This window comes from Eurytemora carolleeae, unplaced genomic scaffold (assembly GCF_000591075.1).
Source record: "Eurytemora carolleeae unplaced genomic scaffold, Eaff_2.0 scaffold1171, whole genome shotgun sequence".
Taxonomy (NCBI): Eukaryota; Metazoa; Arthropoda; class Copepoda; order Calanoida; family Temoridae; genus Eurytemora; species Eurytemora carolleeae.
The window spans coordinates 94,704-111,644 of record NW_019397068.1 but is presented as its reverse complement, the minus strand read 5'-3'; the positions used below and the strand labels follow the sequence as shown (position 1 = coordinate 111,644).

Below are 16,941 nucleotides of genomic sequence, written 5' to 3'. Positions count from 1 at the left end.
TCAAGATTTGAATGCGTTAATTTCCAATATTTTTCCTTAAGTAAGTTTTGTGGAGAAACCACAATTGAAAATAATTAGTTTTTGAAATAATAACATTGATATCTAATCCATACTTGATCAGACAATGTTAAAGCGGGTACCATTGTGAATTGAGTATTGCCATCTTTGAACGGGAGGGTCACTTGAAATGACGCTTACAGACTCTTCTACCAATCAGAAGCGGTCAGTAATTTTGGCCAATTCTCACAAGGTGTTCGATAGGTCGATCTTTCTTCGTTCATATTTAATAAGTCGAAAACAATGTTAGGATTATCGAAAACAATGAAAGGATTATCGAGAACTATGTTAGAATTATCGAGAACTATGTTAGGGTTATTGAAAGCAATGTTAGGATTATGGAAAGCAATGTTAGGATTATGGAAATAAATGTTAGGATTATCGAAAACAATTTTAGGAATATGGAAAGCAATATTAGGATTATCCAAAACAATGATAAGGTTATCGAAAACAATGTTAAGATGATCGAAAACAATGTTAGGATTATCGAAAACAATGTTATTGTTAACGAAAACAATGTTAAAATTATCGAAAACAATATTAGGATTATCGAAAACAGTATTAGGATTATCGAAAACAATGTCAGGATGAAAGAAAAAATGTCAGGATTATAGAAAACAATGTCAGGATTATTGAGAAATATGTTATAATTATGAAACTCAATATTAGGAATGTTGGAAACAATGTAGGATTATCGAAAACCATGTTATTGTTATCGAAAATTAGGTTAGGATTATAGAAAACAATGTTAGGATTTCTACTTACAGTGCAGCAAGCAGTGAATAGTATAATATTACAATTGCAACACTGTGTGTCAGTTCAATAAGTTAACTAGACAGAAGGAAATCTACTGATACGACTTCGTGACCTCGTAGCTTCTCTTCATTTGATTTTACTCTCAAGTATAAAAAGCAAAATTCGGTTACAGGATGGAAATTCAAAACATTTCACGAGGCCGAAATTAAAGAATTTGAGCAGTTGATTCCACTTAAACTTGTATTAAATGTTTCAAGATTTAAGCCGGCGCTCAATTGAAGCCGGTTTTTGGCGGATTTAAGACGCGGCTCAAATACATTTAATTCGGAGTCAGTTCTTCTCAATATAGATCTTTAATAAAAGGAATCTTAAGCACTTAATTTAATTTAGTTTGCCGTGAGTTTTCTTACTTATTTTTTTTTAACAAAAATTCATGCCAAAGGTTTGAGTAAACGGTGTCCGAATTTAATGAATTTGAGCCGCGTCTTAAATCCGCCAAAAACCGGTTTCAATTGAGGGCCGGCTTAAATCTTGAAGCAATGATACGTTTTTAAATGGAACCCACCATATTTGAGCCGCGGTTTAAATTTAAGCGGCTCAAATTCTTTAAATTCGGCCTCAGTTTTATCTACAGGGTGTCCCTAATCATATTAGATCGTCAATCGGTCTAAATAACGATTTTCGGGACTAATCAGAAAATTTAAGGAGAAGGAATCATTTTGAAAAATTGATTAAGGTTAATATAAGAATTTTCTTGCGGAAAATGATATGTTTTTCGAGTATTATGGGTTTATTTTGGCGTTGAAACTTGGAGATAATCTAATATGATATGGGACGCTCTGTATGAAATTTTATGGAACATAGAGTTGTGATATCTTGAATAAAGAAGGTTGGTCGTTTTAGTTTAAACCCTCCGTGCGAAATTTGATGAGGGACCTAATTCCTTGTATTTTTAAGTGATTCCGTAATTAAAGAGAGGAGCATCCCTAACTTACAACGGTAGCCTTGAAACCTTTTTCTCATCGAGATAACCGGGGTTTTCTAGCCTGAAAAGTGTTAAATTCTGTTTATTTTCTCCATTGTTTCTGAGGGAAGTAATGCACTAAGTTACTTTTATAGTAGATAAAATCCAAATGAAAAAAATTAGTTTAAAGGGACAGACCGGCTATCTAAGGTAGTTGAACTGAGTATGCAGTCTTGTGGATAATTTTTTTAGAATTCATTTGATATATATATAAAACCTTTTAAAGATCTGTAAATCCTAAGTTTGAGCGCAAAGTCAACGTTCAGAATCGTATTTTTGGGTTTATACGTTTTCAGAATCGGGATTTTTTAAATTACTAAATAACGACGACGAAAAATAAAGTAAAAATTATACAGTAATCTAATTAGATGGTTAGGAACATATTTCCCAAAAGAAATTTGTCAATAAATCAATGCTATAATACGATTTGAACGCACTTTGCGCTAAAACTCAGGATTTACAGACCTTTAAAAAGTTTTACATGTCTCAAATGAATCCTAAAGAATTTGTCCTCAACACTGCATACTCAGTTCAACTACTTTACAAAGCCGGTCTGTCCCTTTAAAAAACATGGTTATTTTTTAATTCAGACAAAACTTTTAAAAATACCGTTGTAAATGGGACATGATACTTTATCAAGGGACTTGAAACTACACGTACATTCCCTTTAATTACAGGCTGAACCTGGGTCTACGTTATCCTCGGAACAGAAACAAGAAATCCTCAAGGAAACTTGTATTTACGTTTTTATTATTAGATATTTATTAAATACTAGCTGAAGGGACCGGCGTTGTCTGTGAAAATTTTATTTGTAAAAAATATTGAAAAAAATTTAAAAAAAATATTTCGAATTTTTTTATGTAAAAAAATGTATATCATGAAAAAAGGTTTTTAAATGTAGGTCAATGGTGCTTTCATGTATGTCATAACTTTAAGAACGATATTTTGAAATCTTTTATGATTGCATTTATATTTAGGTTTTTATGGGCGGTTGGCTGATTTTTTAAAGAGTCCCTACAGGGTTTCCCGCAAAAGTTGCGATTTCAGAGACTGGGCGAAAATTATTCATCCTTAAAGGGAGTGTTACGTAAATTAAAAAGAGTATCGTTGAACAAAACTTTCGAGTTTCCATTTTTGGGGTGTATACATTTGCGTAGATTTTAATTTAGGAAATCAAAAACAAAAATCTAAAGAAACCACATAAAATAATATTTCTCACTAAATTGGTATCTACAAAACTTCCTGACCCCATTCAAGAAAATTTCGATACTGTGTTTCATTAAGAAACTCTGCTTTCTGTATTTTGAGATTTTAAAATATAAAAGTGAATACACAGGATATATTCAAACTACCAGCCAACCCGGCATTCAAGCTCCAATCCCAACTACTAGATAATCCTAAGGAACAGAATATTATTATCATATTTACATCAATGTAATTGCTGTTGTCAACTCTCCTGTTCGATTTACAACTGCACCCTGAAAAGCAATTGGTCTGATAAAAATTTCATATTTTTCATGTTTGATTTTCTCCAGTCAAGATACTTGCTGAATTCTGCTGCAGAACTAATTGAGGAAATTTTCAAAACACTCATGGTAGAAAATCGATCATTGATCAGATAAAAGGTTACAAGGGTACCGTTGTAAATCGAGCATTAATCAGATAAAAGGTTTCAAGGGTACCGTTGTAAATCGAGCATTGATCAGATAAAAGGTTTCAAGGGTACCATTGTAAATTGAGCATTGATCAGATAAAAGGTTTCAAGGGTACCGTTGTAAATCGAGCATTGATCAGATAAAAGGTTTCAAGGGTACCATTGTAAATCGAGCATTGATCAGATAAAAGGTTTCAAGGGTACCATTGTAAATCGAGCATTGATCAGATAAAAGGTTACAAGGGTACCGTTGTAAATCGAGCATTAATCAGATAAAAGGTTTCAAGGTTTACCAGTGTAAATCGAGCATTGATCAGATAAAAGGTTTCAAGGGTACCATTGTGAATCGAGCATGTCCTTTTTTAAAAAGTAGGTGGGCACTTCGAATCAAAACGAACAGGGGTGGTTCTTGAGAAAATATACACCCCTGCATTTGAAGAATAATATTGATGCTTGAAGAGTATCCTAGATGAATATCTTCCATCTCTCTTCAAGTTCCTAGAATGGACTCTTCTCTTCTGCCTCGGATACTACGGATTCAGGAAAAATCTAACAAATTCAACAACAAAATTACATTGTTACACAATCACTGTACTGTAGGATAATTTGTCGAGGAGCAATGCTCCCAACTTTTTATGAAAAATAAATAATTTTTAAATTTAAAATAAAAAAGCTTCAAAACAATATTTTTTAACGTATTTTCGATGATTTTTGTCATGGTTTTCATTTTCGTATAAAATTAAATGCTGAAAAAGTAAACTTTCTGTTTAAGTTGTAGGTTTTAGTCTAAAAATGATGAGCTTAGCTTGTATTTATATTACTGCTAATATTCGAGCTCGGGCCAATATTTTTGTGGTACCCCACTATTTAGGGAGCGGCCAAACGAAGTTACGTGCACATGCCGCAATGATATATAAGAAGAGAGAGATTAGTATATATTTTAGGGTTAGGTTGGGTTAAGACACACTTTCTGAGGCTAGGGGGCCGAGCGCCACGGCTAGAACTGATTCTCTCTCTGTTTTTTAATTCATTGAGACCTGTGCGCGTAACTGCGTTTTGCCGCTGCCCCATCATTTAATTGGTTGTTAAACCCGTATCGTATTCTTAAAACGATGATGCAGGATCTGTAACTACGGTAGGTTGTTCAGCGACCTACTTCAACTTCATTAAATTCGGTACTACAGAGACAACCAGAAAACTGTAGAATAGGATGACGACATTTAAGTAATTCTGAAGTGTATTTAATGTTTTAAAAAGCAAATAGCTTTTATATCCTCACCTATTAAGTGAAATGGGTCTGATTACACTGCACAATTGTTGTGTCTCACGTTTATTGGACTATTCATAACTTGTAGCCTAAAAGTCGTCTTCCTTTTCCAGAGTTTTCTGGTTCTCATTAGGTAAATAGGTCTTTTTAGATTTTATTTAGATTTTAAAATATTTGGATTTTTAGTTATGCTTGGATTATTTCCTTCTCTGTACTCTACCTCTACAGGAATATGGGCAGGTATTTAAAAGGAGTGTTGACGAATTTTGGGAAAATAGTTTAAATGTCGAGTGTTCACGAATTTTTGGAAAATAGTTTAATAGTTCACAAATTTTTTAACAGTAGTTAAAAGAGAGTTTTGAAGAATTTGGGCAAATAGTCAAAATGGAGTGTTCAAGAATTTTTGGGAAAATTGTTTAAATTGGAGTGTTCACAAATTTTGGGAAAGGAGTTCACCAATTTTTGAAAAGTAATGTAAATGTGCAGAATTTCTAGGACAGTTCTTTAAAACACTTGCTCATAAATTAAAAATATTAATTTAGTAGAAGTATTTTAGAGGAGTATTGGAATGGGAGAATGTACTAAGTTACCATGATGCAAAACGAGAACTATTATTATGTTCTTACTTTTAACATTTTATTCTCTCACTAAGGCAATTTCCTAGTGAACGTTTACTGGACAGAAATCCTNGTCGAGTGGATTAATATCATAATAAAGGTATTTTTATTATGAATCAGGATTAAAAAAAAAATTGCCGAAAATCGTCCTATTTTTTCTTTTGCCACTTATGAAACTAGTTTTAAAAACTGATAAAAAATATTATGAAATTGTTTTGCTATATATATCATTATACATGACTTAAAATCGAACTTTTGTGATAAATTGAAAAAATAGATCGCGATGGTTTTAAAAATTCTACCAAATAACATGAGAATATTTTTGAGAACCTTTGATAACTATTTTTGATAACTGCTCCAGTAAGACACATTGCTTTGCTTGGAAAAGAATTTACCATTACCAATCATGATTCTTGATAAAAAATACTTTTTTGTGAACCATATTTTAAGCTCTTTATATTTATTTTTTTCAGAAAGTTTGGCCCAACATTGGAACAATCTCTCAACAGATTGCAAAACGGCTTGTGGAACCTAAGATTAAGGTTTGCTAGTTAATTCTCATGAGATTCAATTTTATTCATTTATCACCAAGCTTTGGCTGTGTTACCCTTCGTTAAAAGAAGGCCATGTCCGATAAACAGCCCCGAACCCTTTAAACCTTTCATCTGATAAAAAATGTGGAAGATATGGTCGTTTATCTAGCTCAATTTTTAATTTCCTCCGTTGTCAATCAATAAAAAATCAGCAAGTAGTCTCTACCACAATTTTAGAATAACTTATTTTTCAAGAGAAATCATGAATATATCATTCATTCTTGACAAATTTTCTAAGGGTATTGTTTTTTTGAGGATTAGCTTTACATTGTTGCTACTGTGCAATTCGTTTTCAAAATCCCCTCAATAAAATTTTGATTTTAGGAAATACTAAACCGTTTAAGACTTGAGGAGCTTTCAAACTTCAAGTTAAAGGGAGTTATACTTGGATCTATTCCAGCCAGGGTTGGAGGAATAAAGGTAAATTAAAGGGAGTTATATACTGGGATCTATTCCAGCCAGGGTTGGAGGAATAAGGGTAAATTAAAGGGAGTTATATACTGGGATCTATTCCAGCCAGGGTTGGAGGAATAATGGTAAATTAAAAATAGTTTAAGTTTTAAATATAAAGTGTTTACACTATTAGGTTGCAAAGATATATGTATTAAAAAATTAAGTTTCTGGCAAAAACTTCTTTATCAACTAAATAATTTCCAAGGTTTATGAGAGGAATACTGGTAGAGACGAGATTGTGATGGATATTGAGATTATTTATCAGGTAAAAAAAAAAATACTCCCCCCTCCCTCCCTAAAATGAGTTTTCTCACAGATGTTACAATCGTCTAGTTGTAAGTATCAATACAATGGAAACACATTTTTTATTTCAAATTTTTATTTTTACCAAGCTTTTAAGCAGCACGGAAACACATGAACATGGAAACAAAGAGAAGTTGCCAAATAACAGATTCTCTTTGTTTACTTGTAAACTTCGACTTCGTTGTATTAATATAAACGCTGACCACTATAGTTATGTTATTTTAGACATCTTCCCATTCCCTAGTTTTATGGGCCTTAGTTTGTAAAAAATCGGATTTGATTATGATCTGGCATTGGTAAATTTTTGTATTTAAATCGTTGTCACAAGTTCTTAGCCAGTCCTATGACCCTCTTGAAAAATAAAAACTAATTTGTTATTGTAAAATATGTGTGAATATATAATTATAGACGAAATGCGTATTTAATGTATGTCAATTTATAACTTTTAACTTTTAATATTTTAACATTTCTTTCTATATCTAAAATTGGATTGAAATTTCCGGCTAACAAAATGGAAACTTGAAATTTTACCTATAGGTTTTTGTGAAATTTCCAAAATACCCAGGCATTTAGAAAATTTCCGAGAAATTTTGTAGGTATTTGAGGGTGGTATATTTTCAAGATTTGGGGAAATTTTTCAAATGACTGGATATTTGGGGAATTTTCAAGAAGCCTATAGCATTTGGGAAATTACCCAGATAACCAAGCATTTGGGAAATTGCCTAAATTTCTACAAGTATTTGAGGGTTGTTTATTTTTAAGATTTTGGAAATTTCTCAAGTGACCGGATATTTGGGAAATTCCCCAAATGTCTGGGTATTTGGGAAATTTCCCAAATGCTGGGTATCTTGGAAATTTCCAAAATCTTAAAAATATACCTTTTGCAATAAACTTTGAATGAATCTATTAAGGGAGATGCCCGGGTAAACTTTAGTGTTCAACACATGGATTGTGAAGTTCATCAGGTTAGCAGGAATTTTTTCACAGTTACCCCAAAACTTTGGAAATATTGAAAGAATTTATAAAATGTCGTCTTGACAATTTATCAATAGGTTTTACACAATTATACCTAAATCTCAGTAATTGTAAGAATAAATAAAAAGCCATGGCATATGCTAGAACAGTTTTATAGAGCTCAATTTAATTATTTAATTAAAAAACTAAATATTTGCAGTATTCCATTATCAGTTAGTTTGGAAAACGACATTTTATAAATTCTTTCTCCGAAGTTCTATGTTAAACTGTATATTTTCTTTAAAAATGTAAATAGCAAAATATATCATTTTATCATAATTCTTCCGACTTTTTAATTCACATCTTAACATGTGTTCAATGATTTTTCAATGTTTTATTTGGAATTTTAAAAATTATTTGATTTTTCAGATTTCCTTTCGTGGCACCGTAAGGTAAAATAAAAATAAAAACACCAGATAAACAGGAAAACAAAAATAAAACACTAGAAAACACTTAAAGACAAAACCATAAACACAACAGATAAAATCCATAAACACAACAGATAAAATCCATAAACACAACAGACAAAACCCATAAACACAACAGATAAAATCCATAAACACAACAGATAAAATTTCCTTTCGTGGCACCGTAAGGTAAAATAAAAATAAAAACACCAGATAAACAGGAAAACAAAAATAAAACACTAGAAAACACTTAAAGACAAAAACATAAACACAACAGATAAAATCCATAAACACAACAGATAAAATCCATAAACTCTACAGACAAAACCCATAAACACAACAGATAAAATCCATAAACACAACAGATAAAACCTTTAAACAAAGCAGATAAAAACCATAAACACAATATATAAACCTATAAACACAACAAAAACAATAAACACAACAGATAAAAACCATAAACACACCAGATAAACCTATAAACACAACAGATAAAATCATACACACAACAGACAAAAACCGTAAACGCAACAGATCAAATCCATAAACACAACAGACAAATCCATAAACACAACAAATAAACTCCATAAACACAACAAATAAAACCCATAAAAACACCAGATAAAACTCATAAACACAACAGATTAAACGGTTAACACATTAGATAAAAGTCATCAACACAACAGAGAAATACCAGAAACTCACGAACCATTAAAAGAGTTACATGCACCCAAGGTACTAATGCAAGGAAAGTTATTTCAGAGGTGTACACATTTTTTGTACTGCAGTGTACTGTCTTTGGGCGGAAAAGTAAACACAAGACGGATGTCACAGCCTGACATGGAATCCATTTTCAAAAAAATAATCTATGAAATATTCTGGTCATAGGAAACTATAATTATCTAAATTTTCAAAATTATCAAAATTAAATGCTTTTATCCTCCTCGGATACTAAACGAACACGGATGCATCTATTCTTGTTTACAAATTCCGCCCAGAAAGAACTGTTTTCAATATGTACGCAGAGTAAACGCAACTGCAATTAACTTTCCTTGCATTAGTACCTTGCATGCACCATTTACAACGGTACCCGTAAAATATTAAAGTGAGTAGCACTGAGTAAGATTCCATTATATTTCTATCTTGAAAACAGATTCGATTGTTAATTTCCTTTTAATTATTTCTGCTGCATATATGCGTAAGTCACTTAGATGAAAAATGGCTGAAGTAAGAATACCATCGACCAATCATAAGCTCAGTTTATTAGTCGCAATACTATTGTTATCATCTATCTATGCTACTAGTAGAGTAACTATGGTTGTACCTATGGTAGCACAACTAAGAAACTGAACTATAAATTCTGTTATTCTGTTTAGATTGACTATTAAACCTTTAATGGATGTTATGCCCTTGATTGGAGGTTTCGAATTTTACTTTATGCAGGTATAGATACTTGAATACTTGATACTTGAATACTTGAAGTAGTCACGCAAAGAGAGCCACGTGCGTGGCCATGTTATGCGGATCATGGGCTTTACAGGTACTTAAATCTCCTGGAAGGTCTCCATACTCCTATTACTTGTTATCATACTGAGATTAAGCACTAATAAATTCATCATATTTGTTTTTCAGTTGATTAATTTTCACTTCAGATCTTGATGATGTAATTAATGTTTAGGATGTCCTTGANTTTTACAGGCTCTGCAGGTCCAAGCAATTCCATCATTCTTTTTGCTTCCAAGGGCTTTCATGCATTCAGATGAGAGCCCTGAGCATTTAACATGAGCCCAAAGCTCACAGAGAAAGCATTGGACACAACCATCTCTCTTAGTAAATACTTTTTGACAGCACAGACATATCTCCTCCTCAGGTGCTGAATCAATATCAGGATCCTGAGCTTCTGCCATTATTTAGTTTATCACTATCTACACAGTCAAATAAACTAAGGGATCTCAGGGTGCCCCTTACACCCCACTACACAAGGGATCTTTGGGCGCCCCTTACACCTAACTTTTCAGGCATCTAGTTCCTTTACACTTAGTAATAAAACTAATACAGCTAAACTATGCTTGGTTCACTTCAGAGTTTAATTGATTAATTAATTAATGTCCATTTAGCATTTTACATTTTACATTTTAAGCGTGGGGCCGGTGCACGCTGGCACCCTGGGGACCCATTCTCTCTGAAACCTCTCTTCTAGAAGTGAATCAAGCAATATAAGCTCGGTCGTTTTAGATCTTTTCAACTCCCAGGATACTTTAAAGATTGTAAGAAATGTATTATGATTTGTCTTCACTTAAGCTAGCATTTGTAGCAATAGTTTTCTTCTACCAATCAGAAGGGAACAGCAATATATTCAATCAATGACGAAAAATCACTGATAGCCAATTTTCTCAGGTTAATATCACAATCGTCAAGCCATGAGAATGTTTGATAGGTTGAACACACTGATAGGATATATTTATTCTTACAGTGCGGCAGTTCAACTCTAGCTTTCCTCAAAGCAGGACCTAGGTCTTTGCAGATGCGCTTCTATCATTAACTAGGAGTACAGGGAGACAGAGCAAAATGGCAAATCCAAGTTAGTCGTACACACGTAAGAAACTTAAGGTATGGAGGGAAATTGAAGAGGAAAATAAGATAATCAACAAGGAATGCCTGCATTCATCTGTCAACTCTGTATTACCCTAGAGAACAGAGGTTTTTTACCTCTCTGGGTCTAGGCTTGCTATGGAAAAGCTCGACTTCCACTTCTTAGAAACAGGTCTGGTTTGCCAGTTTTTAAGTAAAACCTACAATCCATGGGAAAAATGTAAATATCAATCAACCACGGACCTTTCTAACGTGGAGAAGCATCAAGTAAAAGTCTCATTTATAAGTACTTCCCAAAATGTTCTTACACATCAGTTTTAAGACTACAACTGCAGATAATCTACTCCTAGCCACATTTGTCATTATTTATAAGTGGAGATTCTGACATTGGGTCCTAAAAATTTTAAAATTCCATGTTTGGTGCAGTGTTCCTTTTTCTTTCCTCACCCTGCAACTGACCTATGAAACATTCACATTAATTGTGTAATTGTATATATCGATATTTAGTATAGTCATCAACATTCAACAATTTACAAACCAGCTGAGATAGCAAATATCAAATTCCAGAAAAGCAATTATTTCATGATTGTTCAAGAGTTCACTGTCAACAGCTGAGATATTGAATTTAGAAAAATGTAATGAGCTAAGCTTCCTTGCAACAAACCAGAAATATCAGACAGAATTAAAAAAGAAGCAGAGATTAGCAGAATTCTGAATCAATAAATAGACATGAAGAATGTACAGACTATTTCTAATACCAATTATTTTGAAAATATCAAAAATAAATGTTGGGGTGCTGTTTTCACTTCAGATTTTGGGGGTCCTGGGGCCCCATGAATCCCAAAGTGGAAAAAATTGGAATACAGTAATACTTAAAAAAAAAAATGTTAAAAAATTCTTACAGTGCGGACATTTTTAGTAATTTTGAAATATTTTTCTGTCTTATGATTGTTATTATAAAAATCTTAAAATAAAAATTAATCTTAATGTCTTAATCACTTTAAAAAAAAGTTTTACGTCATGGTGTTAATGGGAGTTTCTTACTTTTGATAAATGCCTTTAAAGAGAAAATATCTGGTTCTCATTTAGTTTTGTTATTTTTTTTGCGAAAAAAAACTTTCTTTCATTCTTTTTATAACAGTTTTTCGGTCATCTATATAATAAAACAAGACATTCGTAGATATATATGTTGCCTAATGCCGGCCAAACGGCTGGACCGATTGGGCTAACATTTTTTGTGGACACTCACGGTCGGCTGGGGGGTGTCTTAGGATAAAAAAATTGAAATCTTTTTCTTTTTTTAAAACATTTTTTTTCAATTTTCTTTCCACGGGCAACGCCGGGCCCTTTAGCTAGTATATAATAAAGTTACATAATTGTTTTCGTGAAAAGATAATTTTCATGTCAAAATATATATTTGTAGATGCCCGAGTATGATTATAGTCTTGGAAAACTGGCAAACTTTGGAGAGATACCTGGCATATCAAATATTATTAAAAGGTTCAGTTTAAATTAAAAAATTTTAGAATTGAATTCATAAAAATCGTTTTTTTTACAGTGCACTGGATAAAAATATCGTTTTATTACAGGGTACTGGATAACAATGTCGTTTATCAACAGTGTACTGGATAACATTATCTTTTTATTACAGAGTTCTAGATAACATTATCGTTTTTTACAGTGTACTGAATAACATTATCGTTTGTATTACAGTGTACTGGATAACATTATCGTTTCTATTACAGTGTACTGAAAACATTATCGTTTTGTATTAGAGTATACTGGAAAACATATCGTTTGTATTACAATGTACTGGATAACATTATCGTTTTTTATTACAGTGTACTGAAAATATCATCGTTAGTATTAGAGTGTACTGGATTACATTATCGGTTTTTACAGTGTACTGGATAACATTATCGTTTTTATTACAGTGTACTGGATAACATTATCGTTTTTCTTACAGTGTACTGGATAACATTATCGTTTTTATTACAGTGTACTGGATAACATAATACGACGAGGGTTTGTCTGGCCAAATAGATTCAGTTTCTACTTTCCCATCGAGTCTGTTCGTTCATTGGAGAACCAGCTATTTGCTATGCCTACACCACAGGTTCAGTACAGGGTGTCCCAATAAATATCATTTTATTGCACAGTTACAGGGTGTCCCAAAAATATCAAAAACCACACAGGAACAAGGTGTACTTAAAGAAATGAACACCACAACTTTATGGATGTCCTAAATAAATATACGCCAACAATTTTTTTCACAATTTTTCTCAGGAAGCCTTTTCTCTTTTTAATCATATTTCTAAAATTTACAAAAATAAATATGATCTATATATAAATAATAAAAATGTCATCTAAACTAGCTTTTAAATTTGAAGGGAGTGCTCGAGGTAATGGTGTCCAAGGGAAGAAATTTAGTTAAGAAGGATAAACATCTGATAGGAGGGAAGTCTGATCCCTACATTATACTCAGCATTGGAGAAAAGAATATTTCATTCAAAAACCAGGTCGGTTAATTTTAGGTGACCCTCCATGAAAAGATGACAATGCCCAATTCACAATGGCACCCATGTAACCGTTCCTGAAAAAAATGTTGAAGATGTTGTCGTTTCTCTAGGTTGAATTCAAAAAATGTCCTGCAGTAGAAATGCGCAAGTAACATATAATAATCAGTTTTCAAAATTATAAACATTGATATCTAATTCATACTCGATCAGACAAAGCTTTCTAGGGCACAGTAGTGAATCGGACATTACCATCTTCGCATGGAGGGTCACTTGAAATTATGCTTACAGTCCCTTTAAGGGTTGTTCATATAAATTAGCTCTTCATACGGTGCTCTTTAAACTTAAACAACCATGGATCGGCAACTTTTACTTTAAAGGGATTGTTTAAAAAACATGAATTATTTTTTCTTTTATCATTTATTTAAGAATTGTTGAAAAATGTTCTAGTGACTCTTCAATGATACTTTACCCTTGAGGAAGGGTTTCCATTCGCAAAACATTTGCGCAATTTTTGGGAGAGAAAGCGCACATTTTTGCTTTCGTTGCGCTACATTTTTGCGCAAAAATATACCTCCTAGCGCAAAAATTTTTATATTGATATTGCGCAAAATTGCACTATAGTAGCAAAGGCATGTAAAATGATATTCTGTAAAATTGCAGTATGTAAGTTACTTGATTGAGACTCTTGCTTTTGATTAAGTTATCAGAAGCCTAAGTAAGCTTTGAAGACAGCTTTTCTTTTCGTTAAAACATACAAGCGAAAAACTTTGCAAGTTGATTGAGCTGTTTAAACTTCTAAATATACTTAAATCGTAACACCAGTCATGATGAGAGTGTATCCATTCTCACCAGGTGCTATATGCAGAGAAGCGCAAAATTTAAATTCAGATCTGGCCCTATGCAATATGCATTTAGTACTGGGGAGAATGCAATTGCATACACTCATCTAAAAACGGTTTGCTTTAATCCCTACTGTTAGTACCTCATCTACAGATGGCTGGGGGGGGAGGGGGGAGGCTGGGTGTTTGAGTGTGCTCACCCAATGATGAACATAGTTCTACTGTGAGCTGTGTTCTCCAACCTAAGGGGGGTGGTGCTTTTCAGATTTTTCTCCTAATACTATTGTTTTATTTATTTATTTATTTATTTATTTATTCATTTATTTATCTGTAGTATGCTGAGAAGACTGTAGACCCCACCTGGAATTATAAAGCTGCATTCCCTCTAGAGGAAATCCAAGGCTTAGATTTAAAACTAGAGGTCAGCAACAATAGAAAATAGATAAGCTTAAAGTATAGAGTGGAATTAGGTCTAGAAAAGTGTAAACTCGCCAATTTGTTGTACTGTATTCAAAAATTTGTGCTGTATAATGTATAATGTATAAAATTTTGGGCCCTGGAACTTCTTTTAATGGACAAATATTTTCTTGAAAATTATTTAATTTTCTCTAAATCAATTCTCTGACAACCTGTCTTGCATTCCCAAGTTCATTTCAGCTTGAACTTTACTTAACATTCCTGAGTTCATTTCAGCATTCATTCCTGAGTTCATTTCACCATTAACTTTACTTTACATTCCTGAGTTCATTTCAGCATAGACTTAACTTTACATTCCTGAGTTCATTTCAGCATAAACTTTACTTTACATTCCTGAGTTCATTTGAGCATAAACTTTACTTTACATTCCTGAGTTCATTTCAGCATTAACTTTACTTTACATTCCCCTGGGTTAATTTCAGCATCAACTTTTTAAAAAGAAGAAATTGTAACGGATATGTCCAGGGATCATACTGTATTATTGTGATGTACTGCGTAAATTTTGTGAACATCTACACTAATTGAACACTTTGAACTCCCAATCAGGCTCAACGGGACTGAACAAATTCATATCTTATTTCCCTTCTATTCTTATCTCTGTTCTGTGTTAGCAACGCAATTCATAAGGTGTGCAGTACGAACCAGAAAACTGTGATATAAAAAGACAACTTTAAGACTCAAGTTATGATTAGTCCAATGAGATTGAGAGTGTACAGTTTACACAGATCCATTTTAAATATTACGGGATGTTTAAGACACTAGTAAAACCAGCTATTGTATCATCATCAAATACTCATATAATTTAATCAGCAATTTTCTGGATCTCAATGTAGTAGGAACAACTGTCCAACTGACCAACTGAACAACTATTTAACTGTCCAGTTACCATGACTGTCAAATTGTTCACTGTCTAAACGGCCAACTGTACAATTTTTCTACCGTTCATTTAAATAACATTCAAATATGGAGTTGGTCAATTTTCGAGTTGTCTAAAGGTCCATTTACACACTGGTGCATTGTCTAAATGAATAATTGTCTAACTGGCAAATTGTCCAACTGGTTAATTGTCTTTCTAGTTAAATGTCTAACTATTTATTATAAAACTGGGTTATAGCCCATCAGGTATATGATTATGTACAGGTATAAAATTATGTACAGGTATATGATTATGTACAGGTATATGATTATGTACAGATATATGATTATGTACAGGTATATGATTATGTACACTGTCCGGGTATATGATTATGTACATTGTACAGGTATATGATTATGTACAGATATATGATTATGTACAGGTATATGATTATGTACACTGTACAGGTATATGATTATGTACACTGTACATGTATATGATTATGTCCACTGTACAGATATATGATTATTTACACTGTACATGTATATGGTTATGTAAACTGTACGGGTATATGATTATGTACACTGTACACTTACAGGTATATGATTATGTACACTGTAAGGGTATATGATTATGTACACTTACATGTACATGATTATGTACACTGTACATGTATATGATTATGTACACTGTACAGGTATATGATTATGTACACAGTACAGGTATACAGGTATATGATTATGTACACTGTACAGGTATATGATTATGATGCTGGATCTGAGGATGATTTCATGGGACGAACATTTCTATCCGTGAGTTCAGTTCTAGCAGGAAATATCGAGGACAGGTTGGTTCAGTTCTTTTGTCAATCCTAGGCTTCCAGGGCGCTTTGCGCCTAACTTCAATTTTTAACTTTTAATTATTGCTCCATCTGCGGCATTTGCTTTTCTTAGATTATCAAACAATAACTAAAACGGACCGGTCAAAGTATGAATATAGAAGAAAAGTTTCTATTTATCTTTTTTTTCACATATTTTTCTGCTAAAGTTTCATGAGGCATTAGTTCGGAAATAAAGAATTTTTAATCTCTCTTTTTACAAAAGTTCAGATTTATATTTAGAGATATAATATGTTTTTTACATAGTTTGGTTGATATTTTGCCCCTGGAACCAGGAATACAAAATGCTGCATAGTATTAATTGTTTGTTTTTTGTAGATGGATTAGGTTGGATGATACGAAACATGGAGAAATCCTGGTTTCTATGATCTGGAAACCTATAACTCAAAATACAGGTATCTAGCATAGGGAACCCAGCGTTGTACATGGTACTCATAGTTACTACCGCGCGCGCCGTTTACTAATACGATTTTAACCGGGATATTAACTTTTCGCTATAAAAGTGGACCCACTCAATTTAGAATCTCAAAACAAAACTAAGAACATTCCCGTGGGTCTCCCGAGTTCAACAATTAAATTTGAGGCAAATCAGTCCAGGGGTTCCTGAGTTATGAT

The 16,941-nt window shown here is 32.7% G+C and overlaps 1 protein-coding gene across 1 annotated transcript; it reads left to right on the top strand.

Annotated features, from left to right (window-relative positions):
* Positions 1–5,422: 5,422 nt before the first annotated feature.
* On the top strand, positions 5,423–16,729 carry LOC111711570 (extended synaptotagmin-3; the record flags this gene model as incomplete). Its single annotated transcript, XM_023485955.1, has 13 exons — positions 5,423–5,475; positions 5,849–5,917; positions 6,293–6,388; positions 6,627–6,686; positions 7,636–7,689; positions 8,108–8,130; positions 9,522–9,588; positions 12,161–12,237; positions 12,736–12,853; positions 13,128–13,256; positions 14,430–14,516; positions 16,184–16,275; positions 16,645–16,729. Coding segments are annotated over 13 exons (1,010 nt in total), but the record flags the coding sequence as incomplete, so codon positions are not given.
* Between the last annotated feature and the right edge of the window lie 212 nt (positions 16,730–16,941).